Source organism: Aythya marila, assembly GCF_965140915.1.
Source record: "Aythya marila genome assembly, chromosome: 2".
In the NCBI taxonomy this organism is placed as follows: Eukaryota; Metazoa; Chordata; class Aves; order Anseriformes; family Anatidae; genus Aythya; species Aythya marila.
This window is the reverse complement of record NC_139043.1, coordinates 37954775-37982428: the sequence shown is the minus strand read 5'-3', so window position 1 is coordinate 37982428 and position 27654 is coordinate 37954775. Positions and strand designations below refer to the sequence as shown.

The following is a 27654-nucleotide window of genomic DNA, read 5'->3' as shown; positions in this document are numbered from 1 at the left end:
ACAATGTAAATTAATCCTCTTCCTTGCCTATTAAAAGCCAAACTGTGCATTTCTGTGGAAGGTGAGACTGCCTCCTTTTATCTGCCATTTCTGAAATCAGGGCAGTGAAAAAGCCACAATGAACAGAGGCAATTTTGAATTTAAACGAGGCAAGAAAAAAATGGTTTTTTGGAAGGCTAACTTTATACAGGTATACTAGCTGACATTTTTTAGAAAACTTTGTTAAAAAATACCATATTGTTCAGTTATTTGAATGGATCAGAGGAGGGTTGTGGGGTTCTTTGGGGGGGAGGAAGCTGAGTTGGAGTAATGTAGTGAAGGAGTGATTTTGCCTTACTAAATAATTTCATCTCAGTTATTTCTATTTGGCTCTCATATCCGCTGAGGCCCTATCAAAACCTTAAAGCCAAAAATGGCAGATAAAGTTACCTGGTTTTGTTGCATTCAGTGCTTTAATTATAGAGTGCAAGTGGCTGCTAAAGCAGAAAAGGATTTCCATTTTCTCACCCAGCAAAGAATGAGAACCTCCCAAGCACAAGTATTTGGAGGAGCAGGCAGAGTATCTGGTGCCTTCGTGTGAAATCTGTAAGCTTCAAGAAGCTTGTTGCTTCCTGGCAACAAGTGGAATTGCAGTATTTGTTTGACAGAGAATAGTTGTCTCAGCTCGGCAATCTCTGTCTGTCACCTCTCTTTGAAGATCTGTCCCCTCAGTCAAGTTTTTACTCCTTTTCCATTAGGAAGCTAAGAGCACTTGCTACTGCCATCTTATGTCTTCCTTTTAGGAGAAAAAGAGAGATGAATAATACATGACAGACCAAAATTTTCTGAAGTAACTACTAATTTTAGGTGCTCCAAGATGCACAGCCTTGCTATTAAGTAAAAAAGACAAGTGAGAACTGATCACACCTGTATTCTGTATGCTTGGATTCTTTCCATTTACTTCTGGATCCAGTTCAAAATTCTGATTTCAGTCTTTTCAGTTCTCTAGGTGATCCACAGCGTGGCTACTGTTTGGTCACTTCTCTATTTAAACTATTGATCGAAACGCAACATAGCAAAAACGACATTATCCTAGGTTTCTGCACATCACCAGTTTAAGTATGAGATCATACAAAGTCTGCAGCAGGATTAAAATAAATAAATAAATAAATAAATAAAATGAAAGCAATTTTTTGCTATTAAACATCGCTTCTGTGAAAATGTCTGTTTTGTCCAGGAGAATTGCCAGTGTTAATGTTATCATGGTTTGCACATTAAATATTCTTAAAAAGTCACAGTGGTTCATCTGACACAGAGAGGAAAACTGTCTGTGAAGGCTTTCTAAAAACGATTGGAAAAATTTAATCAAAGAGGCATCTAACCATATCTTGTTTACATCTGTTATATTTTTTTTATTAAAATTGGCTTAAAAGCTTAGCCTCAAAGGTGTTGCGAGCTTTTGGTAAAGCATAATGACAGCTGTTGTTCCAGTACAATTCTTCAAATCTGTTTACGGTTTTGTGGGAATTCCATTTCCTTTTTGTTTGTAACACACAGGTAACTTGGTATCTGGACAATACCAGGATGTTCAGTCATGTTGTAGTGGTTGGTGAATTAAAGAGAGCTCTCAACTAAGCTTAACATAGAAGTCATCAGTCTATTGTATTACGTATTAAAAATGGAAAAGCTTCAGAGCATCCTACCTGGTGTTCTGCTCTGATTGCCCAGAGCAGAACATTATGCACAATTGTCAGGGCAACTAATCCCTTAGCCTGCTGCTACTTGAGGTCTTGTCTAAGGTCTTGCCCTGCTACTTATGTGTAGTCAAAGAAAGCTGTGTGAAGTAAGGCTTTGCTTCTTACTACGTAGCGTGTGCTGACCCACTTCTAAAGCAAAGTAAAACCAGGACTTAGGGTAAAGAGAGTAGAAGTCGATGCTGACAGCTGTTTCTGGTGAAACAAAATCACTGCCAAACCAAAAAGCCCTTTTAACTAATACATTGCAACTCCATTTTATTAATACTTTCCCCTTTAGACTCTATCCTTATTTCTGAAGTAATTTATATTGCAAATTCTTATTCTTGTTGTAAATTGTAGAGTACATTTCTAACGTTCTGCAGAATTAAGTATTTATTTGTAGAGCCAGATTTCTGTTTTTCTGTAGGCTTGTGAAGTACTGTATTCCTACTTGCCATTTAAGACCTGCATGTATTTCAGGTTTTGAGGCACTTACGCCAAGGTATGTTTGATGTACGATGCTGCTTGTCCTGCTGACTTCTATGCCTGTGTTTCACATGTTCTGGGAACAAGCGGAGACTGCATAGAAAATATTTTAGGGGGAAAAAATGCCTTTAAATAACGGTGCATTATAGACATCGTTATGCTGCAGTGGCCTTGTCTGCATAGCTTCTCTGTGCCGAAGACTTCAGCATTGCCACATGTTCCCTTGACAGTTTGATGTGTGTGTACAGGAAAGCACAGAACATGTCATCCAGCTGCTCAGCAATTTGAAAGGAGAGTATGGGAGTGGGAAGGGACAGGAAAATAAGTTGTAATGGATAGCACTGTATTAGGAGATCAAATTTTTAAAGAAGGAAGGGTGTTGCACAATAATTTTCTGCCATTTATATTACTAACCTTGGCAGGAATTAGTGCTGAGAGTTCCTGAACAGCGGAAGCACAAGAAATGCAGCAGCAGCAGAGTTCTGTGCCTGAAAAAGGAAGAAAAACTTGCAGTAATATGGAACAAAGTGGTATGTTCATACCAAAAAAATTAAAAAGAGTAAAATGTTAATCACAGCAGTACTTTGGTACAGAGTGCTTTCATGCAGTCAACTACCAGCTAAGGTTAGCAGCTTTCATCTATACGTTGTGTTTCCAAGTCTTAGGGGTTACCTGTTTTTCAAGTATTTTGTTGTATGTAGGGATTGCTCATGAAACCCACTGCATTCTAGGTATGCATTCTACAAAAATGCTGAGCCCCTAGAGTGCTTCTGCTTTTGTCACTCCTGATGTGACAAAGCTGAAGAGAAGCACTCTGAGCAGGCATTATATGAGCAGGTTATTGAAATTGGTACTGCATCTTGTGTAGAGTATGTCTTGAGACTGAGCATTTGGATGTGAGAGAGCATTCACAAACTTCAGCATAGTTTTTACTGGGGGCAACCTTACCCTGAAGCTCTTCTCTTAGACACTTTGAGTGTGGCTTTCAGACACACTCAAGTTAAGCCCCTGTTCCCATTGGCAGTGGCTATAATTGGAAAGCCTTGCATTTGCAGTCCTTGTGTTTGCATTAATTGTGTTGCAATGGAAGTAAATGGCAGCACCTTCTCCCTGCTCTCCTCTTGCACCCTGTTTTCCTCTGCAGCTGTGCCCACTTGCATTGAATCAAAAAGGTTGGGTTGCACAGGTGAACGTGGGCTGTGGTTCTTCACATTATGTAGTAACTTCATTGTAAGATATGAAACAAATTGTGGCTCTTTTTGCTCCTTTGAAGGTGGCTATGAAATCGTGTCTTTTCCTTAGCTAGTGGGACTTAGGCCAGCTTTCTTTGTACCTCAGTGTGAGGCCATGCAGCTTTAGCATCCACATTTCTAGAGAAAACTAGAAGAGAAATATTTGATGCAAATGCCTCTGTACGTGCATGAACACGCTGGTGTTTCTATAAAAATTCTGTCAACCCCTGTAGGAAACTGTTTTCTAAAAATAGTGAAAGAATAAAGGCTGATTCCTAGATTAATTACTTACTACTTTAAAGCTGTGATATTCTAGAAACTTATTTCGTTGAATACACTTTTAGTGTCTAAGCTAGTTACTATCATTTTGGGTAAAGCTGCAGGCTAAGCTGCCATTTTTTCCAGTTCACTGTTTCGATGATTTCTTTCAGTCTTGACATTCTTTGGCCCTTTGAGTTACATATGTATTACTAAAACATAAAGTGTGTAGCATAGCATGGTGCCTGTGTGTTCCTGAAAGTAAAACTCTTAAATACTTAAAAGCAGTCATTTCCATACCATAAACAGCAGTAAACTACTTTAATCTCTTAACTACCTTTGGAAGGACAACACTTTAATTTAAATTATATCAAATTGTTTTGTAACCAGGTAGATAAAATGCATTCTAAAGTAAAATAAACAAGGGGATTGTTTGGTATAATGCGTTTCCAATTTTGTATGATTCATTTTAATATGAATAGGGTTTTCAGCACTTCTACATTACTGTAAGAGAAGGGACGAGCTTCATAGTTAAATGATGTAAAGATTTGAAATCTTACTGCATTATTCCTCTTCTTCTCTCCCATCTTTCTTTCAGTAAAGTGAAACATCAATTTTTTCAATTATGTCATAGATAATACTTTCTAGACTCCTAATGAGTCTTGTTGCTCTTTGACCTGTAGCAGCTGGGTGTTTCCCTATCTTTGCTATCCATCTAAAGTCGGGTACACTGCTGCAGTTTTGGCCTTATCAGCATCAGCTGATCAGAGTTTTACTTCATATATCTCTAAATGAAGCTAAATTTCATTTTTATTAATTTATTTTGGTTGTTATGAAGTAATATGATGTTGTTGACTCACTTTCAAATTATGATCTACTTGTTCATATCCTTTCCATCCCAACTGATTCCTAACTGTTTGCTTCTCATCTTGTTTTTGTGTAGTTGGTTATGCTACATAAGTGCAAGGACTTCACTGGTCTTGGTTGAAACTGACTCTTCTGGCAGGATAGCTTTAAGCCAGATGAATTAACTGACCTGGTTCAATGCAGATACTTATGCCAGTAGTGGGAACGTGGCACAGGGGTACCAACAGCCACTTAGGAGGAGGATGAAACTTCCCTCTTTGAGGACAATGCCAATTTAGTCAAAACTACTGTAGGAAATTGCCTTAAACTGAATTGTATCTGATGATTTGAAAAGAACTGATTTACCTACTCTAATCTTTTTTTAAGCTAGCCCATTTATATTTTAAGTGGTGCTGTGTTAGCCATCTAATTTGCAATGGAATTGTTTAGCAAACACTTCTTTGATAACTGTCCCCTTCCTTTAAATAACAGATCAAATCTTTTTATTTTTTTTCCTACTGAAGTCTGCCTATGTGCATGTTTACATGATAAAGAATGTTAAGTTCTTGTTCTCTGTGTTCCTTGTGAATTCCATCTTATTTGTTCTTTGCCATTCTGATTTGACCATGGGACTTGGTGCTTGTATACACTCAGCATGGATTATTTGACCTGTTCATTTTATTTATTTATTTATTTATTTTTACTTAGAGTGCTTTCTACTTAAGTGTTGGGTTTAGCCAAGTTCCTGTCATTCCATCTTCTGTCGTTCTTCTGCAATGGATAGACTACATACAATATGAGAGGTCTCTTACAAAGTTGGCTAGCTTACCTGAATTGCTGTCTTCCCTTGGTGTGTTTTTTTTTTTTTTCCTAATAAATAAATAAATAAATAAATATTTTAAAAAATCTATGGATTTATTGAAGTTTGCTCTGTTGAAATCTTGTTCCTTGTATTACCATTTTTTTTCTCCACCTCCTTTCTTTACTAAGAATCATGAACTTTGTGCTGCTAAGAGTACATTATTAGAACTTCCCATCTTTCTCAGCTGATTTGTTTTTACCTGTGAGTCACTTAGAATCCAGTTCAGTTTAATCCAGTTACCTACCTGTCTGCTTTTTCCACCTCCTACTTCAAATCAAAACACATACAATTGAAATAAAAATTCCCTTTCACCAGCTTATTCCCCAAACCTACTTAATAGCCATTGTCCAATTAGGTTCCTTTTCTACTATGTCTTCTACAAGTGTTGTAGTCTTCCCTGTCACCATCTTTTATTATCCATATTTTCAACCTTCGTCTAGTTTCTTGACATCCAAGTAAATGCAGATACCTTCTGTTTACAAGGCACTGCTCTCACTCTTTTGACTGACATATTCGTTCTGAGCAAATAATACTCTTCTTTATTACTATTCTAGTAATGTGATTTATTTCATTAAATCTTACTTGTTATGCCAATTAAGTTATAATTTTGATAATGTGTAAGGATTATCAGTTCTTCTTGTTTATTACCATTGTTAGTAAACAGACTGCTGCTATGTTACAAGATTGGCCTGCTGCCTCCTCTTTACCCTTCAAGGATTCTTTTATAAATCATTGTATCACCCGTAGCTGTAGGCCCTCGTCAGAAGCACTGTTATTTGTACATTCTGTGGGGTTTACTCATCAGTCCCGTAAATATTCTGACATAGAAAACTCCTCAAGTGGTCAACAAACCTCTTTCCAAAGATGCTGCTCCACTTCATGCCAGAGCTCCTGATACTGCTGTGCTGCTCCTCAGGGTACTGCTCCCATCAGAGGAACAAAATCCTGCCATGCCCCCACCCTGTCACCTCTCGGAGGAATCTTTATCTATTTAAATTGTTGAAAATACAGTAATACAACATTTTCATGTCTGCTGCTGAACAGGTCATGCCTGGGGGTAGGAGGAGTGTTCAGTGTTAGGGCCTTTGTTTAGCTGTTGGCTTTGTGGGTTTTTGGTATTTTTTGTTTCAAATCAAAGTTGGAACAAAGTTACATTCTCATAACAACCTCATTGTGGGGCTGTCACGTAAACCTGCATAAAAAAGTACATGTAGTTTTGTGTTGAGGGCGTGGGGTTTTATTTAGGAAGTTCTTGCTGTAAAATTGAAACTGGTTTTGGATATTTTCTCCTATTCATTCATTAGTAGTAGTAGTATTAGATACATAGTGCCAAACCTGAGCATATAACTGTAAAATTGGGAATTTATGTTGGTTGATGCTGTCTGTACTTCAGTTGCCATCCTTTCAATAGATGTCAAATGTTACTATTCATAGGTTTAGAGCTTAGGAAACAATGAAGTTGGCAGGGGACTATGGTTATTGAATATAGTGGTGGACAGTACATAAGGTTTTCAATCCTCTCTAATTTATTTACTCTAAGCATTTCTTAATGAAACTAGGGTACCTTGCAAAGTCACATAGCCTCAAGAAAACCATAAGCTAGCAACTGTGTGAACTTGTTCCGTGCTTATAACAAATATGTTGAAGATTTAATGTCTTCCAAAGTAAGAGAATATAACTTAGGATAGTTTTGTGTGTTTGCTTTCTGTTTTATTTTTTAACTTGCAGCATAAAAAAGTTTTTAACTATCATGTGAATTGCCAAGAGAATACATTGTCATGATCCCTGGCTATTTATACTGTTTCTTCTCCCTGACATTTTAATTCACTGCTGAATTCATACTTTGCATGTTTAAGTACTGTTAAGACATGAAAGTTGTAGGGTTAAATCTGTAGACAGTGCTTTAAAGCTCCTATGATAATTGTTCTTAGGTATGTATTCCTTTACTGTGGCTCTTGAGACAGCTATTTAATAGGCAACATTTGAATAATACAAATGTGCGGTTGGTAAAAATGGATTAGGGTTTCAGGGTGGTACCAATGGGTGATATTTAATATTGAATGACATGTATTAAGACAAATGCTTTTATATATAATTTATTTGGCATTGTAAATGCATTTATCTTGTGAGATACAGACCCCCTGTTGCCACATGAAGTATTCTGGAAAGGTTTGGAGTAAATAAATAATAAAACCACTTTGATATACAATCTAACAATATTAAATATTAAGACTTTCACATGATTGATTTTAATACTTAATTAACTTATTTAAAGTCCAATGTAACTCTGTTTTTGTATTAAAGATTAGACAGGCAGAAGTTAAAATGCAGGAAATGTTATTAAATGGGACAAAATTAATTGCATTTCATGATCATCAGACTCACTGGCTGTTAACCTGTCCATCAGTGACATGATCTTGTTTGTTTTGTTCTGGACCCCAGCTGATGTTAATTTTAATCTGCTTTTCCATGTCAGTCCATTTTTATGTTTGCATCATTCTATTTTAATGATACATAATCTGATACATTTTATAAAAGAAAACAGACTTGCTTTATGCTAGTCAAAGTTTGTCAAGTTGTGCACTTTCTTCAGAGTTAGTGAATGTTCCTCCTTCAGCATGTTTCTGCAGGAAGTGGTAACAACCTACAGAAGTAGCTGAGTAGCATCCCTGCTGGGCTTGATCCTAGCTACTTTTAACCCAGGCGCTAGATCTTCTGTATTAAAATAGACATAGTGGTTGTAAAGGGTTGTATGGTCTGTAAGAAGTGGACTCAAATGAAGGAGAGCAGAAGAGCTCGGTGGTGTGAGTTAGTTGGCTTATGTGGCCTAAGTCACTCCTAAAGCAAAGAATAAAGCACTGAATGTTAGAGGGTGGAACAGAAGTTTCAAAAATGTCTGTTAGTATGTGTCCTTCTAATTAAAGTATCCAACTTTAAACAAAGTATCCAATAAAATGGTCCTCGATTTTCAAAGTTCATGCTCAGCACTGTCTCCTGCTCAGCCTTCTATTCAGAGGAAGGATTGCTTTTTTTTCTTTTTTTTTTTTTTTTTTCTCTCCCCCCTCATTTAGAAGGATTCATTTAAGACCTAGGAGATATGGCCAAAAAAGCAATCAGCATCTGGAACTGTTTCTAGATCTTTTGCAAGTCATATGTATTTCATTGCTTGAAATATACACAACGCATGTTTATTCTTCTAATATTTAGTTCCATATTTACTTTAAAATTGTTGGTTTTTTTTTGCATTCTTGAGAGTACTCACTTCTGCATGCTAACATGCTTGATTACTTCATAAGCTGCAAATGAGGGGCAGAATTGTGAACCCTCATAACATGATGCTGTCAAACTTAACAAAACGTGCATAAGACCATTACGACATCAGACACTTGCTTTTAGTCAGGTCATTTTAATCAATTTGACTTCACAGGACAGCTAATTTATCACTTAGCAAAACAAGTATTTCCTCTACTTGTCATCAATTTAAGTAATTAAAATGGTAAACTTTGCTATATGCCATAAAATAAAGGCCCAAAGATAACATGGAGAAGGTGGATGATACAGTCTAATAGAATGAATACAAAGTATTATTTAAATACTTTGCTACACGTCAGTAATTTTCAGAAATGTTGTATTCCAGTATCGCTGCTGGTATTGATATACACAAATTTTCATTCCTAGCATATCCAATATTGAAAAGCATTGCTTGGTTTCTTCCTCCAAGATAGGACATTCCCTTCTTCCTTTTTTCAAGCATTAAAAGCTTCACCTTTTTGCTTAATTGGGGAAGCAATGTCAGAGATGTCAGAAAACAAGAGTGGGGTAAGTTTTCAGGAATGTACCTTGTTTGTTCAAATAATCCTGCAGTCCTGGCCATATACCTTCTTGGTTTTCCTAAGAGTGGTTTCAGGTTGCAGAGGAAGCTGGTTTGGAGACTTGTGTTGGAATTTATGCAGTTCTACTTTGGTAGACCTTGTCCGGCCTGCAGTTCCTCTCCTTTCAGTTCACCACCAGCTTTTCCAGAGAAAATGGTTGTCGTAAATGGTCAGGATAGCCCACTTCTGTTTTACCTATTCAGTTGCACCTTCTAAATACTTTTTATGAGACTGATTATATTTTCTAATTTTGCCCAAACAATATGAATGTTCTTCGCTAAATAATATATAGGTGTGATTTGGTGTGTTTTGTGCTCATAGTTTGAATAAATCATTTTTAAAGTTCCATATAAACACTGATGATTATTGGAAACATTAGAGGTATTTTTAAAAAAAATAAAAATGAAATTATTTAGTAACTATTTTAGAAGCAATGCATGTTACCCATATGCATTTCAATATCTGTCGCAAGTGAAGAGGTAAATGCATGTCTTAATGGCTTGAAATGAAGTACAGTGTTTGTGTTCAGATTGTGATGTTTATCAAATACTGATTTTAAATTTACAATTTTTTTTCATATTAGGGTGGCCTTGTATTTTGCTCTTGTGGTAGTGAACAGTCTCACTGCTAAAAGAACTCCACAAAGTTTGGTTTTATTTTGAAATTTTCAATTTCTATTTGAACATTCATTACAATCAGCTTATTACATAAGCATTTATTATAAACATACATGTATTACAGATGACTCTGCTCTTTTGTACTCTTCTGGTTGTAGTGATGTCAATTTACATTTGCGTAATACATGACCTTGCCATGTTTTGCCCAGCTCCAGTCCAGATGACTGGTGCTTCATTGGTGCTTCAGCTAAAGATAGAGCAGATCTCATGTAGGCTTTTGCCTTTGTCTTGTATTTCTAGCTAGCAGATAATAAATAGAACAGGTATTTGATCTCTGGTATGCGGAAAGAGGTTGTTACAAGGTGAAAACCAATAAGGTGGATATTTTATTATCTATGACTGTGAAGGAGGCTATTTGCAGAGAGTGCAATGTGTAAGCCAGTATCTCTGCAGCATCCTTTTCACATCCAATGGAATTCTGAATTTTAAAGCTCATCTTTCATGTGATTTTTGATGTCTCCATTGAGAACCTGGGCTGACAGGTGACAGACGTACTGACAGGCTGCCTCTCCTAGTGCTGACAACCACACTGGGTTCATTCACTGGGGGTGTTGGTCCGGGAGGAGCTGCCCTGTGGAGGTCTTCTCAATGGAGACATCATACAGCACTGGGCCCTGCCCTGCTCTCACTCTTAGGGAGCATTGCCAAACACTGAGCTTACATGTCTTGGCCTCTTGGTTGGATTCATGTCTCTTTTCATTCCCCTAAACTATATAAATGTTTCATATGCAGCCCTAATTATTTTTGCATGTATATTAAAGAATAGTAGAACTCCCAGCACTGGGAAGGTTGCCTGGTCTCTGTTTTTTTTAAGCCCTTCGTCTTTGGAGAAAAATGGTACGAATAGATAACAGAATCACTGCTAGCTTGACTGAGATTTGAGGTAGGCAGTATCAAGTCTTAGAGGCTAATGATTGAACTTTAGATGATTTTAATAACAATTTTATTGTTTCTTATTGAAAAAGCTTTTAACTTGCATCTTATTTAATACGAGCAATATGTTATAGGCCATTACAAATCAACCACAAACCTGTAAAGAATTAATCTTTCTTGGAGTAAGATCCCAAGAGTAATCGTAATTATTTAATAGTTTCCTTTGTTCTTTGTTAGTAGAGCTGAAAAGAACTTAAGTATAAAACCACAAAGAAAATTGTGTGGACTGTGGAGTAACAAGACTGATAGTGATATTTTTTTGGAAAACTAATCAAATGTATCCATAAGCAAACACAAATAACTGATTAAATCACTGTGTGAATATCAAAAGTAAATATCTTAAGATGTCTAAAACCGTTCTAACAGTCTGTAAAGTAAATTGTGGCTCTTATATGTTGTAAAGGCATGGCATTTGGGGAGAATCAAAAAATAAATAAATAAATAGTCCAAAGCACATTGTGTTTTAATGAAGTGGTGGCTGCTAAAAGTGCGAAGGCCAACAATGTGGTTTTGAGCCTCGTTCTCAATTTGAAAGGCTATCCAAGTTGTGCCTTGTTCAGATACGGTCTGAAGGATCATAACAATAAAAAGTTAAACTCTGCCAGGACAGTATAAATAAACTTGTAAGTCTTACAAAGACAAAGTCAAAAGGTCAGTAAGAAAGCTAGTAACAATGATACAGCAAAAAAGAACAGGAGCAGCAACTAAAATTTCAACAAGGAGAAAATTGTAAACACCGCTTTCTACAATGTTTTTAAAAGTAAAATCATTTTTAATTCAATTTTTCATTCATTTATTTAAAATATCAGGTAGCTACAAACGTCTGTCTATAATATGTAGCCACAAGACTGCAGGTAAACGTCAAAATGTTTAAGTGGCTAGCAAGTTGGTAAACATTTTTCTCCAAGTTATGTGTTTTCTATGATTATGGTTAATAAATCACATAAACACGTGAAGTGTACTTGTGCTCAAAATTTTTTATTTTTTTTTGACTTAGTACAAAGAATCATTTGAAGCCATGCTGTGTTTGTGTTTCTATGAGGCCATGATTATTTGATTGTAATAATTTGACATAAACTTGTACCACTGCAAAAGCAGGTAGTCCTGCCTTCCCTCAGTGTCTGGCTGCTTGTTCCTAAGAGCTTCAGAGGGTCTGTTCTAGCTAAGCAGTAGTGGGAGAGGTGGTGTGATCATTTCAGCATCATGCTAACACGGCTGCCACAGCAAATGAGGGACAAAACCCACACAGTGGATTGGTTTGAAGGTAATGCCTAACAGTGCTCCTGCTACCTTTGTATCTTATTTATTGCATTTTTCACATAATGTAGTAGGACAATAAAGCTGAAGAATAGGATATAAAACTAGAAAAGTCTTAAGAATCCCAGTCACTTTTCATTTATTGGTGATAAATTAAAGGTATTAAGCATACATGGCCAATGCCTTGTAACAACCAAGAGAAGATCATAATTGAAGTGATTTCTGAATTGATAATATACCAATCCTGATTGGTACGTACCTCTTTGTGTTTGTCTTTATCTATTTATTTGGAAATACAATTTTCTTGGAGTTAGAAAGTTAAGATACTGTAAACGAAGCAGTTATAGTAAGTGATACTTAAAACTCAGATGGCAGATGTAGGTAGCTAATTACTTTGCTTGGGCAAATCCTATTGGCAGCCTATTTGGCTGCCATAGTTCTGCATTGCTCCATCTCTTTCAGGCTGTTAATACATTACAGTGACCAAAATGTAGTCTTGACAAATGTACTCTTGCACTATGTTAATGCACTGGAAAGGTCATTTCTCTGTCTTGCTGCTCTGACCATAACACCATCTGCTTTTTACCTCTATTGGCATTTTCTTATTCATTGCAGCAAATATTAGCTTGAAACATTCTTCACATGAACTTCTACCATCGTTCTTGTTCACTTGTGTGATATTGATTGAAATTCCATTCAGCCTTTAATGATGAACCCGTATCACCCACTTGCTGGGCTTTCATTTACGTACTTTCTCTGCTTTTGTCCTTAATTTTGGAGGAACTTCTTTATAAATATTCACTAACCAGGAGATTAAGTTTCTTCAAATGCTTCATTAACACCACCCTTCTAGAAACTTAACATAAATCTCAATAAAACTGAAATCACCAATCATACTGATCAATATTGTCTCATTCTTTTTTGCATATGTTTGCATCCCTCTGCCTGTTGTTTCATATTTGACCCAAGGTTTCTGAAATGCAAGTGGTTAAATGAGAATCTTTTTCTAGGGTGAGGTGTTGTGAGTCCAGAAGGGTGATGATGGGTCTTACCTCAGCTTTGCTTTATAACTTTCATTGTTGCCAAGGTCTAGCATCAACTTTCCCTAGAATCAGAATAAAAGGGACTAAAATCAGACTAAAAGCTGGAAAACGAAGGAAAGACGTTCCAACGTTCCTATCCCAACTCACAGTCCTTCAAAACCATATATGTATTTTACTTACAGTGTGATTGTCAGGAGGTACTATAACAATTGTTTTGGATTCCAAATAATAAAACATTTGAATGGAAATACCATTATTCCACTATTCGACATCTAATGGTGATGTTTTGTCTGAAAAATAAGGAAAGATTTTAAGCATTTTCAATATTGACTTGTGTGATTGCAAAATAGCTAAAGAAACAGTGTTTGTTTTTCTGTTTTTCCTCAGATAAATATCCTTTGGTGGAAATTACTCTTGCCAGTATGTATCATTCTGTGTCTGAAACTAGTCACCCTTTGCAAACAGAGGAACAAGAAATAGGCATTGATCCCTTGCAGAGTTATTTGAACAAACCAGAGGAAGGTGAGTTTTGTATTTTTTTTAAAACTTTATACATAGAAACCTTACATAAGTGTGTCATGGTAACTGTACCTGTCATAATTTGTTTAATTCTCTCAAGGAAGTTGAACAGGGCAACTTAAAGAACATTTCACAGAGTGTGTGTAGAGCACTCTGACATTAATGAAAACCACAAAAAGTCAACTTTCAATTACAGACAGAAACATTAGCCAAATGTTTAATGCGCTGTCATCCTTTTTTAATCATAAACCAAACACTGACTTCAGCATAAGAATATTGAAATGCAGCATGGCTATGTTACTTTCTGAAACACGGGCTCTTTTACATTGCTTTGCTTTTAGAGTTTTTTTGTTTTTTTTTTTTTCTTTAATACCATGATAGAGCTCAAAGTATTATTTTAGAGAAGATTATATAAATATAAAAAGGCGAAAAAATCCAAATCTTGTTTGACTCACTTTCTTCAAATAAGAAAATATGAAAATATTCTTATTGAAATAATTACCGGAATTCGAAGTCAGCTGTATGAATGGGCTCTAAAGGTAGAAATTACTTTATAACCCTAAGTAAATTAATTAAATGCAGTATTTGGAAGACTCTAATGAACAGTGAGAGCAAGCTGCTTGCATAATGCAATGCATGTCTGTGTTGCTTGTCTTCTCTACTTATTTGCTAGTAGTGACAGTATAGTTGGTTCGAAGAAAGCGATAAGCTTAACAAGAAGCTGAGATCCTTGTCATGAAAACATTCCTCAAGTACTCAGTTATACACAATGGCACCTTAACTACCTGTAATTTTCCAGTCATTGAACACATGTACCAGGAGGGCAAAATAAAAAATTTATTTTAAATTACAGAGTTGAAACAACTTTGTCACATTTCTTAAGTCCCTCACCCATATCAGCCATTCTGTGTGGGTGTATCTGTCTATAAATCTTATGTTTACCATTGCTTACTAATAAAGCTACATCAAGTTTTGCTTAGCCACGTTTATTACTTCAGTTTATAGGAAGCTGATATTTTACTTCAAAATACATTAGTAAAGCTTCATAGTTCCTTTGAGTTAATTTTCTTCATTTTTTTCCTCATTGCTTTACAAAGCTTTTTCAGTAGTAAAAAATGAGCATGAACATCTAGGAAGAAGTGTTTAAAAACCTGATGAGTAGATGAAATAGTGATTCCAGGTCAGTGTTACTCCTCTATTATATTTGACATCTTAATGATACGGAGCGATTTTAGTTTGATAAACTGAAAGGGTTTTTGTATGTCTTTTTAGAAACTGAAAATAACCGTTTTCCAGAGGAAATATAGCTTGCTTCTAGTCTACACCAATCAAGAAAGATAAGCTCTTTCTAATTTTTTTTCCCTAAAAAATATTGGTAATTCTCTCCACTCTACTTCAAGGAAAATCAAGATTTTTACCCTGTTAAAAAGCACAGTAAATTAATTTTACCCTTTATTGTGCCCAGAAGCGATTAGTTACCTTGACTGAAAAGGTTTCTCATTTTTATCCCAACCTTAACATTTCTGACATACAAAGTTATTAGTATTGAATTGATGTTTAAAAGTGCCATTAATTCATTTACCCCAAATGTTCATTAACAATGTAAATGTATGCTGATGTTCTATGAGACAAGGAAGTGACTAATGACTCTTCGCACTAACAACACTTAAAATGAATAGAAACTTTAGATAGCTAATCTTGAAGTAATCAAGACCCTCATTCAGCTTGGCATCTCTGTATGCTCTAAAACAGCTGTCAACTGTTAAAAATATATACACAACACCACATACGCACATGCGAAGATAAAGATATGTAAATACATGGTTCCCCAAGTCATAAAGGTTACCAACTATGGTACATTTTTTATGTGCTATCTATGTAAATATTTTATATAAAGCATCCATTTCATCTTCGTATTTTTTTTCTGAGACACATACTGCATTTTAATTTGAAACTTTATATATCCAAAATAAGTCTTTGAATTTTTAATATTTAATTTTATGTAAAGGATATGTTTAGGCAGTGTTAGGTCTTGGGATGTCAAAGTATACAGTCATTCCTGTCCATCCAGCCTGGTTAGAAGTTCAGAATAAAGAAGCAATCGGTGTTTTGCAAATTAACTATCTAACTCTTGAAACAAACAATAAATTGGGTGGAGAATTAACATAATTCATATTGAAAAATATATGTGTATATATGTATACATATATATTCTTTATTCCTTCTACCTATCCAGTCTTCTATCAGTAGATCTGCAGCATACTAGAAAATTGTGAGAGTCCTTTATCTCATTGAAGAAAAATCTGAAAACCCTCTTAAAAATACCATAGGATGCTATAAGTATTGGGAAAATGCAGCCATTTCCTAAATACAGAGAAGATCTTGCAGACATTGCTTAAATTTAGAAAAGGTTTCCAGTCTTTTAAAGGTTTATGTGAACAAACACACTAATGCTTTAGTTAGGATAAATTCATTGTCAGGACAGGCAAGTCCCAAGCGTTTTAGAATAGATGTTCCTGAATTTCATTGTCTACACTAAAATATTTCAAGCCTGAATGTTTTTCAACTCAAGTTTCAGGTGACATACAGAATCTATTTGGTGAAAATCTGTAGCAATTACAATGCAAGATACATCTTGTTCCATCTTCGATCATTCTGTATCATGTACCATAGATGTTTTCAAGAGAGATGGTCCGTTAGTTGGAGATGTTCTGTATAATATTGTGGAATATCAGGACATGCAAATTATTTTATGAAGCTGAGCTGAATTCTTAAAGGATTGCCTTGGAGGTGAACTTACAGAATTCTTCACTGAGATGAGACATGTTACTGATAAGTATGTTGAAAATAAGTATTTAATAATAGAGATGGTCAGATTTGTTAATGCACAAGGAGGACTGTTTAGCTGATATTAAAGCTTGATGGAGAATTGTGAGATACAATGTCACGTCGGAGTTTCAAAATCATCTCCCACGGCTTTCTCAGAAATCTTGGAAGTACATGGATTGTTGTTAAGCTTGTTGGGAAACCATATAGACTAGGTTTTATTTGTTGGCTGTCAGCTTGAAAGGATATATTGGATGGAATTTCGGAAAGATGTTTTTTGAGTCAAGTAGTATTCAGTACTTTCATTATAATCTCAATGAAGTTACAGAGATCAAACATGTTTTATTTAGGACAGGGTTGTTAGCCTGATGGAGGGCAAACATACAATTCAAAGTATTCTTCAGATTTTTGAGAAGTGACCTGAGAGGAATAAGACATGGTTCAGTAGGAGCAGTTGTAAGGTTTAATGTTGCAAATACTAGGCAGAAGACAATTATCTAGCTGAACAAATAAAACTAAAGCACTGCAGATGAGGTAAGTGTCATATAGAGAAAGACCTTGGTGGTCACAGCAATCCAAATTTTTGTGCAGCTGAGGATCTTTGAATCTTGAGTTATGAGGAGTCACGAGAATGTGCTTGTTGGCAGTTTTACAATGTCAGAATAGGTTGTTAGTTACTAACTAACAGTCAAGATCTTTCTTCTTCTCCTTTAATATTTAAAGTATTAAAAAATAATAATAATAATAATAATAAAACACAAAAGATACTATTTCACTCTTTTTCCAATGGTTGATTTGGCTTATATTGTTTTCTTTATGTCTGATTTTTTTTTTCCAAGATAGAGAAATAAATATTGTTTGAATATATGCACTCATACATTCTTTTTTAACAACTAGTACTAATTATGAGACTGGAATTCACACTTCCGCAGTCTCGTAATTCAAAGGTAAGATTTTAGTTCTTTTAGGAAAACTCTACTTTCAATTATAACTTTCGGATCTGGTTGTATTGTCATTTACATTCATGTATGTATACATGCCTTTTTTTCTTTTAATTATAAGTTGGTTTTATTGTACTACTTTTTCTGTTCGAAAAATGTTCATGATATAGTTCATTCTATTCTAACAATAATTTTGAATGATTCTCTTTTAAATAGGGCTGTTTATCAGACTGACATGAATCACATCTTTTTGGTCTCCAGCAGGCACTTAATAAATACTGAATACATGAAGAGAAATTTCAGAAACTTTGCACTTCTGCTTTCTCGCTATGTGCTGCATCTAACAAGTATTTTGTTCATTTCCAAATGCTCGAGATTTATATTACATTGAAACAAGATAACTAGGGTAGCTGTTTCTGAGCTGCAGTAATTTTTTACTCTAGGTTATAGGACTCACCACATTCTGACATAAGTTTTGAAGAATGTAGTAGGTAGTATTCCCATTTCATTCATGTAATGGGAAAGTTGATCCTCTAAGGACAGACTGGAACAATGCATTTAATACTCCTGAATTTAATTTGCTCAATATCACAATTAATACAATTAAGGTCACTTGAAATGAAACTATTAACGAATTGGGTAATTTACTTTAACAATGTCAGTGTGTTCTCACAATTACATTTGCTTTAATTAGTGTACAAGCTATTATTTAATAGCATACTTCACACAGAAAAATGTAATGTATTCTTTGTTCTTTATAGAAGAAAAGGGGAAACATTTAATGGGCTTGATTGTTTGGGGTTTGGAGATTTGGGGGATATATTTCTTGTCTAAAAGATATAGCTAGTGGTGAGAACACTGGCTGATTTAGCTGAAAGGACAAAGGTAACTACTGGAGTGTCTGACTGAAATTAATCTAGGTGAGATGGATCAGTTGCCCATATCCTACTTATCATTGCATCCCTCTTGATTCTCAGGCTATCGTGAAAAAATATGAAGTGGTAAAAGAGCGTTCATTTTCCCATTTTGACCTTTTTATGTGTGTTTCCATTGGTCCTCATTTGAGAATTTTGCCATTCTGGTACTAACCTCATGACACTGATTTCTAGAAATTCTTACTATATAGAACTATACCTTATGTGGTAGTTTGAGAAACCTGGCTTAAATCAGTGTTACACAGAAAACAAAAGGGGAACGAAATAACACTGTTCACCTTTTGTGGACCTAATAGGACCCATATGCTGTCAAACGATTTCCCCACATCTTAAGTGTAATTCACATTAGGCTATTTTGGGCTTGACTTTTCCATTAAAGGCACAGGTGTATAGACTGTGAAGGTATGCTAGAGAGGGAAGAGCTTTCTTTACTCTGTTTTGATTTGTATTACAAGAATAAAAACAAGAAAGGTTTGTGGTGGTGTTTTTTTCTCTACATCTTGAAGCACCATATGCTAACTTAACAAGCATTTTAATATTCATTTATTAATAATAGCTACTGTTTATCTTGCTTTCAAATGAGCAACAACAGGGTTGTAGTGACAAAGGCTATTGGAGCAACACAGTATGTCTTCAGCTAACTCAGCCTGTCACTAGCTTCTTCCATAGGACTTCTCATTTTCTCTTCTGTTTTTTGTCCTAGAAAAATATTAAGTGATCAGATAGCAAAGAAACTATGCATGTTTAAATATATTTAAAAATTAGCTGAAAGTATCTAGCACTTAGTTCACTTTAAAGTGAACGATCTTTAAAGCACTTTAAAGATTGTAGTATTCAAGGATTTAACTATACTGTAGAGTTGTTATTAGGCAGATGTAGACCGTATTGTGTGCCCTAAGTGATATGAGTCAAGTAACAGCTTTAAAGTAAAAGGCCTTAAACTCAAGTTTTGTTAGGGCCTATTGATCCAGAGGGCTTATAGACGAGCCCAAGGTTGCTCTGCTCCTGCTGGGCTGCTCAGCTTGGACAGTAACACATCACCATGTCCTCGGATAAGTAAAAGACCATAGTGAGATGTGGGCCTTTTGGTTCAAATGCCTTGCTGTAAATTCGTATTTAGGAGCTGAGGGAGTGTTTTAAATGACATCAGCTGTGGCAGTGTATGTGAGTAGCTGGCACAGTCCTGTGGCTTATGAGGATCCAGGGGGGCTTGTTCCAGTGCGCGACCACCCTCTCAGTGAAGAACCTCTTCCTGATGTCTAGCCTAAACCTCCCCTGCCTCAGGTTGACACCATTCCCACAGGTCCTATCACTGGTGACTGAAAAGAATAGGTCAGCTCCTTCCCCTCCGCTCCCCCTCGTAAGGAAGCTGTAGACCACGATGAGGTCTCCCCTCAGCCTCCTCCTTACCTAGTTTCTCCCAAATCCAGGTTAAAGCTCAACTAGTTGGCTCTCATCTTGACTCCTAGTATACTTATACGTGTGCTTATAATATATGTGTGATAAAAGCAAATGATGCAAGATGAATGAAGAAGGAAGATTTAAAAATAAATAAATAAATTTGATAATGGCTATTGGAGCTTAAAATACCAAGTGGAAATTCCCATTTTAACTATAGTAACCTCCCAAACAGCATTAAAACAGAAGAGTCTTTTCAATAAGAACTCTAAATATAACATGAAAACTACCTTGTTATTAGAAGTTATATAGAAGTCAGTGAAGAGAATTAAACAATTCTTTGAATATTTTACTCAGACTTGATACAAAAATATAATGAAGGTTAGTACATGTAAACACCTCACATATTAAGTGTTCTGTGCAATGATCAAATTATGTTAAACAGCTATATCTCCTACATATGGGAAAGGAAGACTCTCTTAATTTAAAAAAATTGAACTGTTCAAGTTTGATTTTCCTTGTGTATGTATAATAAAAGACTAGTAAATCAGAATTCTAGCTGAGGCCAGCATGATTGGTACAGGATAATAATCAAATGTGTGTGTTCACTTCTGTCCTTACATACAGAAGGCTGTAATTTACAAAGCAGTCTGTAAAATGTATGCAGCTAGCTGATGTTACAGACCCCTGTACCTGAGATTAAATGTACATTAAAACATTTTGAAAGATTTTAACTGCCACAGATTTGATTGTATTAGAAATTGATTACTCTGTATAACAGAAAAATGTCACCATAAATAGAATCTTTCCTGTCTTTCATAGATGTGGACGCTTGTAAAGATCTGGAATTCCTTATTTCAGAAGGTGAAGTGTTTGATCTCCTTTCACCGAAGTGATACCACCATACTATATTTCAAAGCTTCAATTTTAGGCTTCCTATTAACTAATAAGTTTTATTCTTCAGCCACCTTGCATACACCCGTCATTGTCTTCTTTGTACATGCAAAGCTAAGGTGTGTGGAAGAGGAGAGGAATAAAGTACTGTCATACTAGATATAGATAGTTTCTTGCCACTTAAAATAACTAAGATGTGTATTATTTATTGACAGTCTGGCCTTTTAACAAAGAAAAATAGGCCTATGCTTAGGTTGCCACTGCTACAAACGAAACAGCTGATACCTTAATGAACAACATACTGAGGGCCATCCAGGACATAAGGCAAATTAAGCAGGTTACAAACTGCGTATCTTCTATTTAGATATAGGAGATCTCCCCAGCTCTGACAATTAGCTCTACTGATCAGGCAAGCAGACAGACAGAAACAGAAGGAGGCCATTTGTATCAATTTGAGGAACAGAACTAGTAATGAAGTAAAATATCCATAGCAGGTATTTTCACCTCCGCGTTGGAACAGATATTTCTAACTGCTAGTTTCATCTTCACAATAACAAATACATAAATATGTGCTGTTTAACAAAAGCTTATTTTGTGTTGTTTACAAATTGAGAGCAAAGGAATAATAATACTTCTAACCCAGAGGGTTTTTAAAAAGGAGAAAACATTTTCTGGACATACAAACAAATATGAATCTTGGTAACCTGACAGCTTTGTTTAAACGTTGAATTTGAGTTTCCTTTCATGAAAATCTTTTCAAAGTACAGCAATTCAGCTGTGAAAACCTGAATACATTAATGATGACAAAGAACCTCTGGAATGAGCCAACGTTTGTTTTTGTTCTTCTACAACATTTCCTGATGAATTGCACATACAAAAAGTGTTGCAGGTTATTTTAATTTTCCTTTCTTACTTTGATAATAAATGTCTCCTCTGTTTACCTTTTCAGTTAAGGTACCTTATTATTACTAATCAGCTTTAATTATTTATAACAAAATGACTGTGAAAGATTTTTCTTTGATGTAGAAAAAGTCAGGGACCTGATCCTGATCCTATTAAAATTAATGGCAAGGTTCCAATTGACTGTAAAAGCAACAAGCCTGAGTGCCCTTATTGTTTAGGTGAAGCAATAATTTAACCCAAGATACTGAATTGGGATTAGTTGCTTGGAATTCCTTAATTTTGGGAATGTCCAGATTTCAAACATTTGGTCTCATGTGTTGTCTGCTCAGAGGCAGTGTGCATATGATCTTTAAAGTCTTGGCCTTCATTTTACACATCAGGTATGCAGTAAATGAAAAAAAGGCTAAATATACATGATAATTGGAGAATGCCTTTGCCTCTAAACAAAAGTAAGGGCTAAAATGGTTGCAGGGAGAGAAACATGCATAGGATTTCTACTTTAATTGTCTTTCTTTCCAGTCAACAAAATAGCAACCCAACCCAACCCTAAATGATACTGGATAAAGACACACGGTGTCTTAAATGCATTATGTGAGCTGATGTTTAAACCTTTTTGCCTAAGTGAACTAGTGCTGGCTTTTGTTTCTAAATATTTATACACACACACTCCATGAAAAAAAAAGATTGAACACTTCTGTCAGAGTATGGAATAACTTTTAGTTGTCTATCTGTAAGTATCTCTATTTAGCTTTGTCATTATGTCAGAAGTTTAGGTCACTTCATCAGTAATCATGTGACTATAACATTTTAACTGCAGCACAAGTGACACAAAAGGATATAGCAAATAAGATTTATTTTTACTATTTGTGACAATCACACACGTTTACGATTCACTTTGTACTCAGTCACTTGATCTGTTTATAAAGGGAAGTAGGACTTTGGATATTTCTTTTGGATGTCTGTGTTTATATCATCCTATTCAAGGTATCATATACCAAAGAGGTTAAGAAATTAATTCTCGTAGCTGCCATAGGTATAGTAATAGGATTGTATGTTCTTACAGAAAAATACAGAAATTTGAAGCAGGTGAAATGATATGCCTAATTCATACAAGAAGTCTGCAGCAGGGCCAGGAGGTGAACCCAGATCATTCAAGATTGAGCACTGCCTCAGTGACCTAGTGATCCTTTGTTTCTTGCTTCCTTTGAGCCAGTTGTGAGGCAGGGTAAAAAGAAAAAAAAAAAAAAAAAAAGTAACTGGTACATGTCAGAGTACACCCACAACTTTTTCATGTTTTATATATCATCTCATAGTACATAATAAATATGTACTTGTCAGTCTTCAAGAATTGCAACCAGAAGTGGTTTTGGTAACTGTGAAACGGAAAACATTTCGGAGCATGGAGATATGTCATCTTTTCATTATTATGGGTAATCAAATAAAGTTTTTTAATACATTAAACTATTCCCTAAATTTTGTAAACCATAGCACAGTATATATATATAAAATTTGTATGTGTGTGTGTTACTATTAAAATGTGATTTTTCCACAAGATGAATGAATGCTGCTCCAGGTTGATGAAGTAGTTATCAAAGTTGATTGGATTTGGTTTTGTTTGTCATTGTTGTGTATCTCAGCATTCCCAGCTCCTGTCTTAAGAAAAGGCAAAATACTGGAACTTCTTGAGAGAATTTTTAAAGTAATCACTGCATCCTGCTTTTACACTTGTATTATGCCACTATAGGTGCTATGGTCATTAACTGGCTAGACATACAGCTCAATGGAAACTGTGAATCAGGTAACGCAATGCTACATCCATGTTTCCCCTGCAGCTCCCATAGAGAATACCTGTCTCTATGATATTTCATGGAATGTAAGAAGGCTAAAAAACAAATTTAATACATGTCAACTATAATGGCCAGTTTAAAAAAAAAAAAAAAAAAAAAAAAAAAACAGCTCTAATATTCTTCTTTTAAATGTCTTAAATCTGCACAATCAGCTGGCAGTTAAATGCTTCTGGTTGGATACTAGAGTGCTAAGCAATAGTATATAAAATCTGAGATAGGAAGACTGCTCTCAAATTATTGAACAAATCTCAGTCACCTCAGTGCATATGGGACCATGTAACCAAAATATAAAAGTACAGTAGCCCTGCATGATAAATTTATCCACTAAAATTTTGATATCCCATTACAAATTATTATTCACGATCTTCCTAGAAGTTAAAAGGCACAAACTTCATCCAGATAAAGCTTTTATGGTGGTGATAATTCTTTTCTTCTGAGAAATTGGATTTGTAATGGAATCAATGATTTAACCTTAGGAAAATTATCTGTGTAGTGTTTCAGTGCTAAATGCAATTGAAGGAACAGAGTTCTCATATAATATGCGTGAAAGTGTATTTTAGATTTGAAAATATTTGTGTTTCAGTATGGTGGGGGTATAAGTTCTGTATCTTAGTCATAATATTCAAAGATACCATTGTTGCTTTTGTTTACTTTTCATTTGAAATATTTAAAGGGTGGAGCAATAGAACATAAATCTGTCCATTAGTGGGCATTTCTACTTTGCACTCAGATTAATTCTCATCAAATTTGATTTGATGACTGGTGGCCAGAGCAGATGCTATCTTAATGGAAGAGAGAAGGATACAGAGCCACAGGGCCACCTCCAAACTTCTGTGACCCAGTGTTTGTTCACTCTTTGCTGAAGTGCAAAACAAAATACTGGTTTGCAAATGTATACAAAGCCCCATCAACAGCTAGGTGGCCACAACTTTATCAGCTGAGGTTTTTAAGACTGAGATTTTATTGCCATAAAATTGTGTAGCATTAATTGTCACTATTCTAAAAATAATGCACTTGCAGATTAGTTTGAGTCTTTTGCTTATTTTAATTTGAAAGAAAGAAGGGATGTAAGTCGGAGCTTACACTGTGGAAGATTCTAGCTCTGTTTGGGATTTTGTGACTGTAAACAGTCAAAACTTTTGTTTTAACTGTTCTGGAATTAAAATTAAAGATTTTCTGCATGATTAAATATAAAGTATCTTATACATTCATATTTGTGATATTTATTCGTCATGAAGACATGATAGTTTTTCGCTTTGACATTTACATGAACTTAAGTTACACCCTTGTAACTGTGCTATTAGAATAACTGCTTGTTAAAGAGAATAATTTTTTTTAAAGAAGATGCTTTGTGGCATACTTCTATCAGAAGTAAATTTCTGATTTGGAAAAATACTACATAAAGCCTGTGGCTTTTTCCCATTCATTTAATTTTTGCAGGAAAGATAATTTTGTCGTAAAAGCAGCTTTAAATGAAAACCACAGATTTAATTCTGCACATGAAAAATCTGCTGCAGATTTTTCATGTGCAGAATTAATATGATCTTTTTGATACTACAGGTCTTCTAGATATTACAAATTTAAGAAGATGCTTGCAGGTTTTCTGCCATTTCAAAGACACTTACTCATAACTGTCAGTTTAAATTTGAAATTTCTATGAAAAAATGACCCTGCATTTGGATTCCAGCATTTGCATTACTTGTCTAAATACAGGTTTCTGTTTTTGCATATTACTCTGTTCTTTGCCAAAGCTGTAGCTCAGTACCTCAGGTCTTTCAGCAGTGACTTTGAAACTGTTGAACATACCTAAGCTTTTTTTTTTTTTTTAATTGCTATGTAAAGTTGAATTTGGGTTAAACATTGTATTAACTGTGACAATCTGTTAATAGTGAAGTACTTATAATTTTGGGGATGCTGAAGTCAATTGTCAACTGATAGTTACATTTGTTATATACAACAAAATGACAGTAAATGCATTAAAACAGTACTGAATCTTAAGATGGGAAGTGGTGACATCTGAATATCATGTAGTAAATTATGTGTACAATGGTAATCTGTTGGCCTAGCATACGGGGCCACTTGCAGTATGGATCCTACAGCCACAGAAAGCGTGTCAACACTTCCTGATACTTGATGTTTCCCAATTTGGACACTTATTGTAATGACAAGTCTTCACTACAAAAGGAAAAAAAATAGCCAATTACTTTATTGATTTGATTCCTCCATGCTATAATTGCATTAGAAAAATAGGCATGATTACTGAGAAATATTATTAATCTGATTTTTTAAAGGTAATTTAATCCTTTAAAGATCAGTTGAGGCGTTGGAGGACTGGCATGAGTCTTTGCAAAGGGAGCAGAATTGTACCACGACAGTGTTCAGACACCTGCCAGTGTGTCCCGTCTGCCTTGTCACCTGGTTTGCCCTTGGTGGGCAAGCAACCCAAGAAAGTTTGTCCACCTTATTAATTATTCCTCTGTTCAGGTCTTTGTGATCTCAAGTGATTTTCTGTTTATGAATTGACACTGTTTTGCATAAAAGGTGGTGAGTCAGTTTTGGGACATGTTGAGTTGTTTCAGTAGTTCTCATATACCACTTGCTCCTCAGTCCATATCTCGTTACTATCTTAATGAAGTTAAGGCAAAAAACAATTTGAGGCCTTCAGGTTGGGTCTGGTTTTTTCCTCTTTCAAACCATACACCAGTGCTCCAAAGGCCTGTCTTTTGGCTGGTTCAAACAAAATAAAAATACCTCTAAAAGATCCCATTCAGAGAAATATCTACTAATTTCAGGCAAAAATTCTTTTCATTTGGTGTTTACAAATTGTACTTCTTAAACTTTGCCTAGAGGTAGGGAGGAGTGTTTCAAAAATGAGATGTTTAAGTAAAGTGACTACAAAAGCATGTTATCTTCCATTTTAGTGTATTTCTTCTTCTGAATAAGTTATGCTCTAATAAAAATTAAAGAGCAAGTTGCATTTCGAAGATCAGGTCATCGTAATTCATTGACATTAGGCCACATAACTGAATAATGTCTTACTTCAGTGAAATACATCAAATGAGATCAACAATTATGACTCATAAACATGCCTCGCAGGCATAAAACAGCAGGGAATTAGCATGTGAGGCTGATAAATATGCATGTAAATAAGCTCCCAAAGGAATAACATGGGTTTGATTGATAGGTTTAGAATTGGAACATATGTAAACCCCTTTATTCCTCATTCTGGTGTAGCTAAGTAAAGATGCGTTTTACTTGTTAAAAGTTTCAATAACTTTGTAAATCTTAATGCCACATCTGCTTTTGTGTGTGCAGGCACGTGTGGGTGTCACTTGAGAGATTGATTGAATTGTCTGCAGGGTAGATGCCCTCACGCTAGGACTGTAGTGTTTGTGTATGTATATTGCAGTGGCTGCGTATATGCATGCACATATATGCATATTTGCACACTACATATTAGGTGGAGTGGAGCAAAAGGTTGCTGAGAGTTGGTTTTACTCAGAACTCACAAATTTAGAAGTTTGTTTTGTAAGCAGAAAATTGAGTTGTGAGTTTTGGTATATGCACCAGTATATTTATTTTTGCAAATACATTCTGCATTGAAGGTAATTACTATTTATATTACAGAAAGTCCCACAAGTGCTACTACATTTAAGAGTCTGGCAGTGATTCTTTATAAACTTCCATTTTTGTTGGCATCTTGCAGCTTGAGCTCTTATCTACAACTTCAAAGTACCTATCACAGCAGTATCTTTATGTTGATCAGCACAAGTGTTTATGCTGTGCAGAGATTTACATCTGTATTCTTAGAAAAGTATGTAACATACTTGGTGTTTATAAAACATTAATACTTTGGTTTGCCAAATACAGACCAATTGGTTGCCATTGTCATGTGACCTAGTGTGCATCTGCTTTATTGCCATTCCCTGCTATTAGGCAATAAAAACTTTTCCAACTGATGCACACTTACTGATGTTGCATCATGATATAATTATGCTAAAGCAATCTTAGACCAGTGGCATGCAAGATGCAAAAACATTTTCAATAGCATGAAGTATGTATTGACTCTAGATTTTTGTTATGTATGTTTTATAGCTAAAATAGCCATTCTGAGAAATTTGAGATAGGGCTGGTACCAGAGATTACAATTGTTCGCGTGTCAAAACCTCAGTTCTGTAATACCTGCCTTTTGCTTAGAGATACCTTTCTG

At 35.2% G+C, this 27654-nt stretch overlaps 1 protein-coding gene across 5 annotated transcripts in view; it reads left to right on the top strand.

Moving 5' to 3' along the window:
* The window catches only part of TBC1D5 (TBC1 domain family member 5), a 318698-nt gene that overhangs the window by 114821 nt on the left and 176223 nt on the right, over positions 1 to 27654 (top strand). For all 5 annotated transcript variants that reach the window (XM_082754395.1, XM_082754394.1, XM_082754396.1 and 2 more), the window contains one exon: positions 13569 to 13703. In XM_082754395.1, coding sequence (XP_082610521.1) covers positions 13604 to 13703 — 100 coding nt within the window. In that variant the 5' untranslated portion in view covers positions 13569 to 13603. The remainder of the gene's footprint in view (positions 1 to 13568; positions 13704 to 27654) is intronic.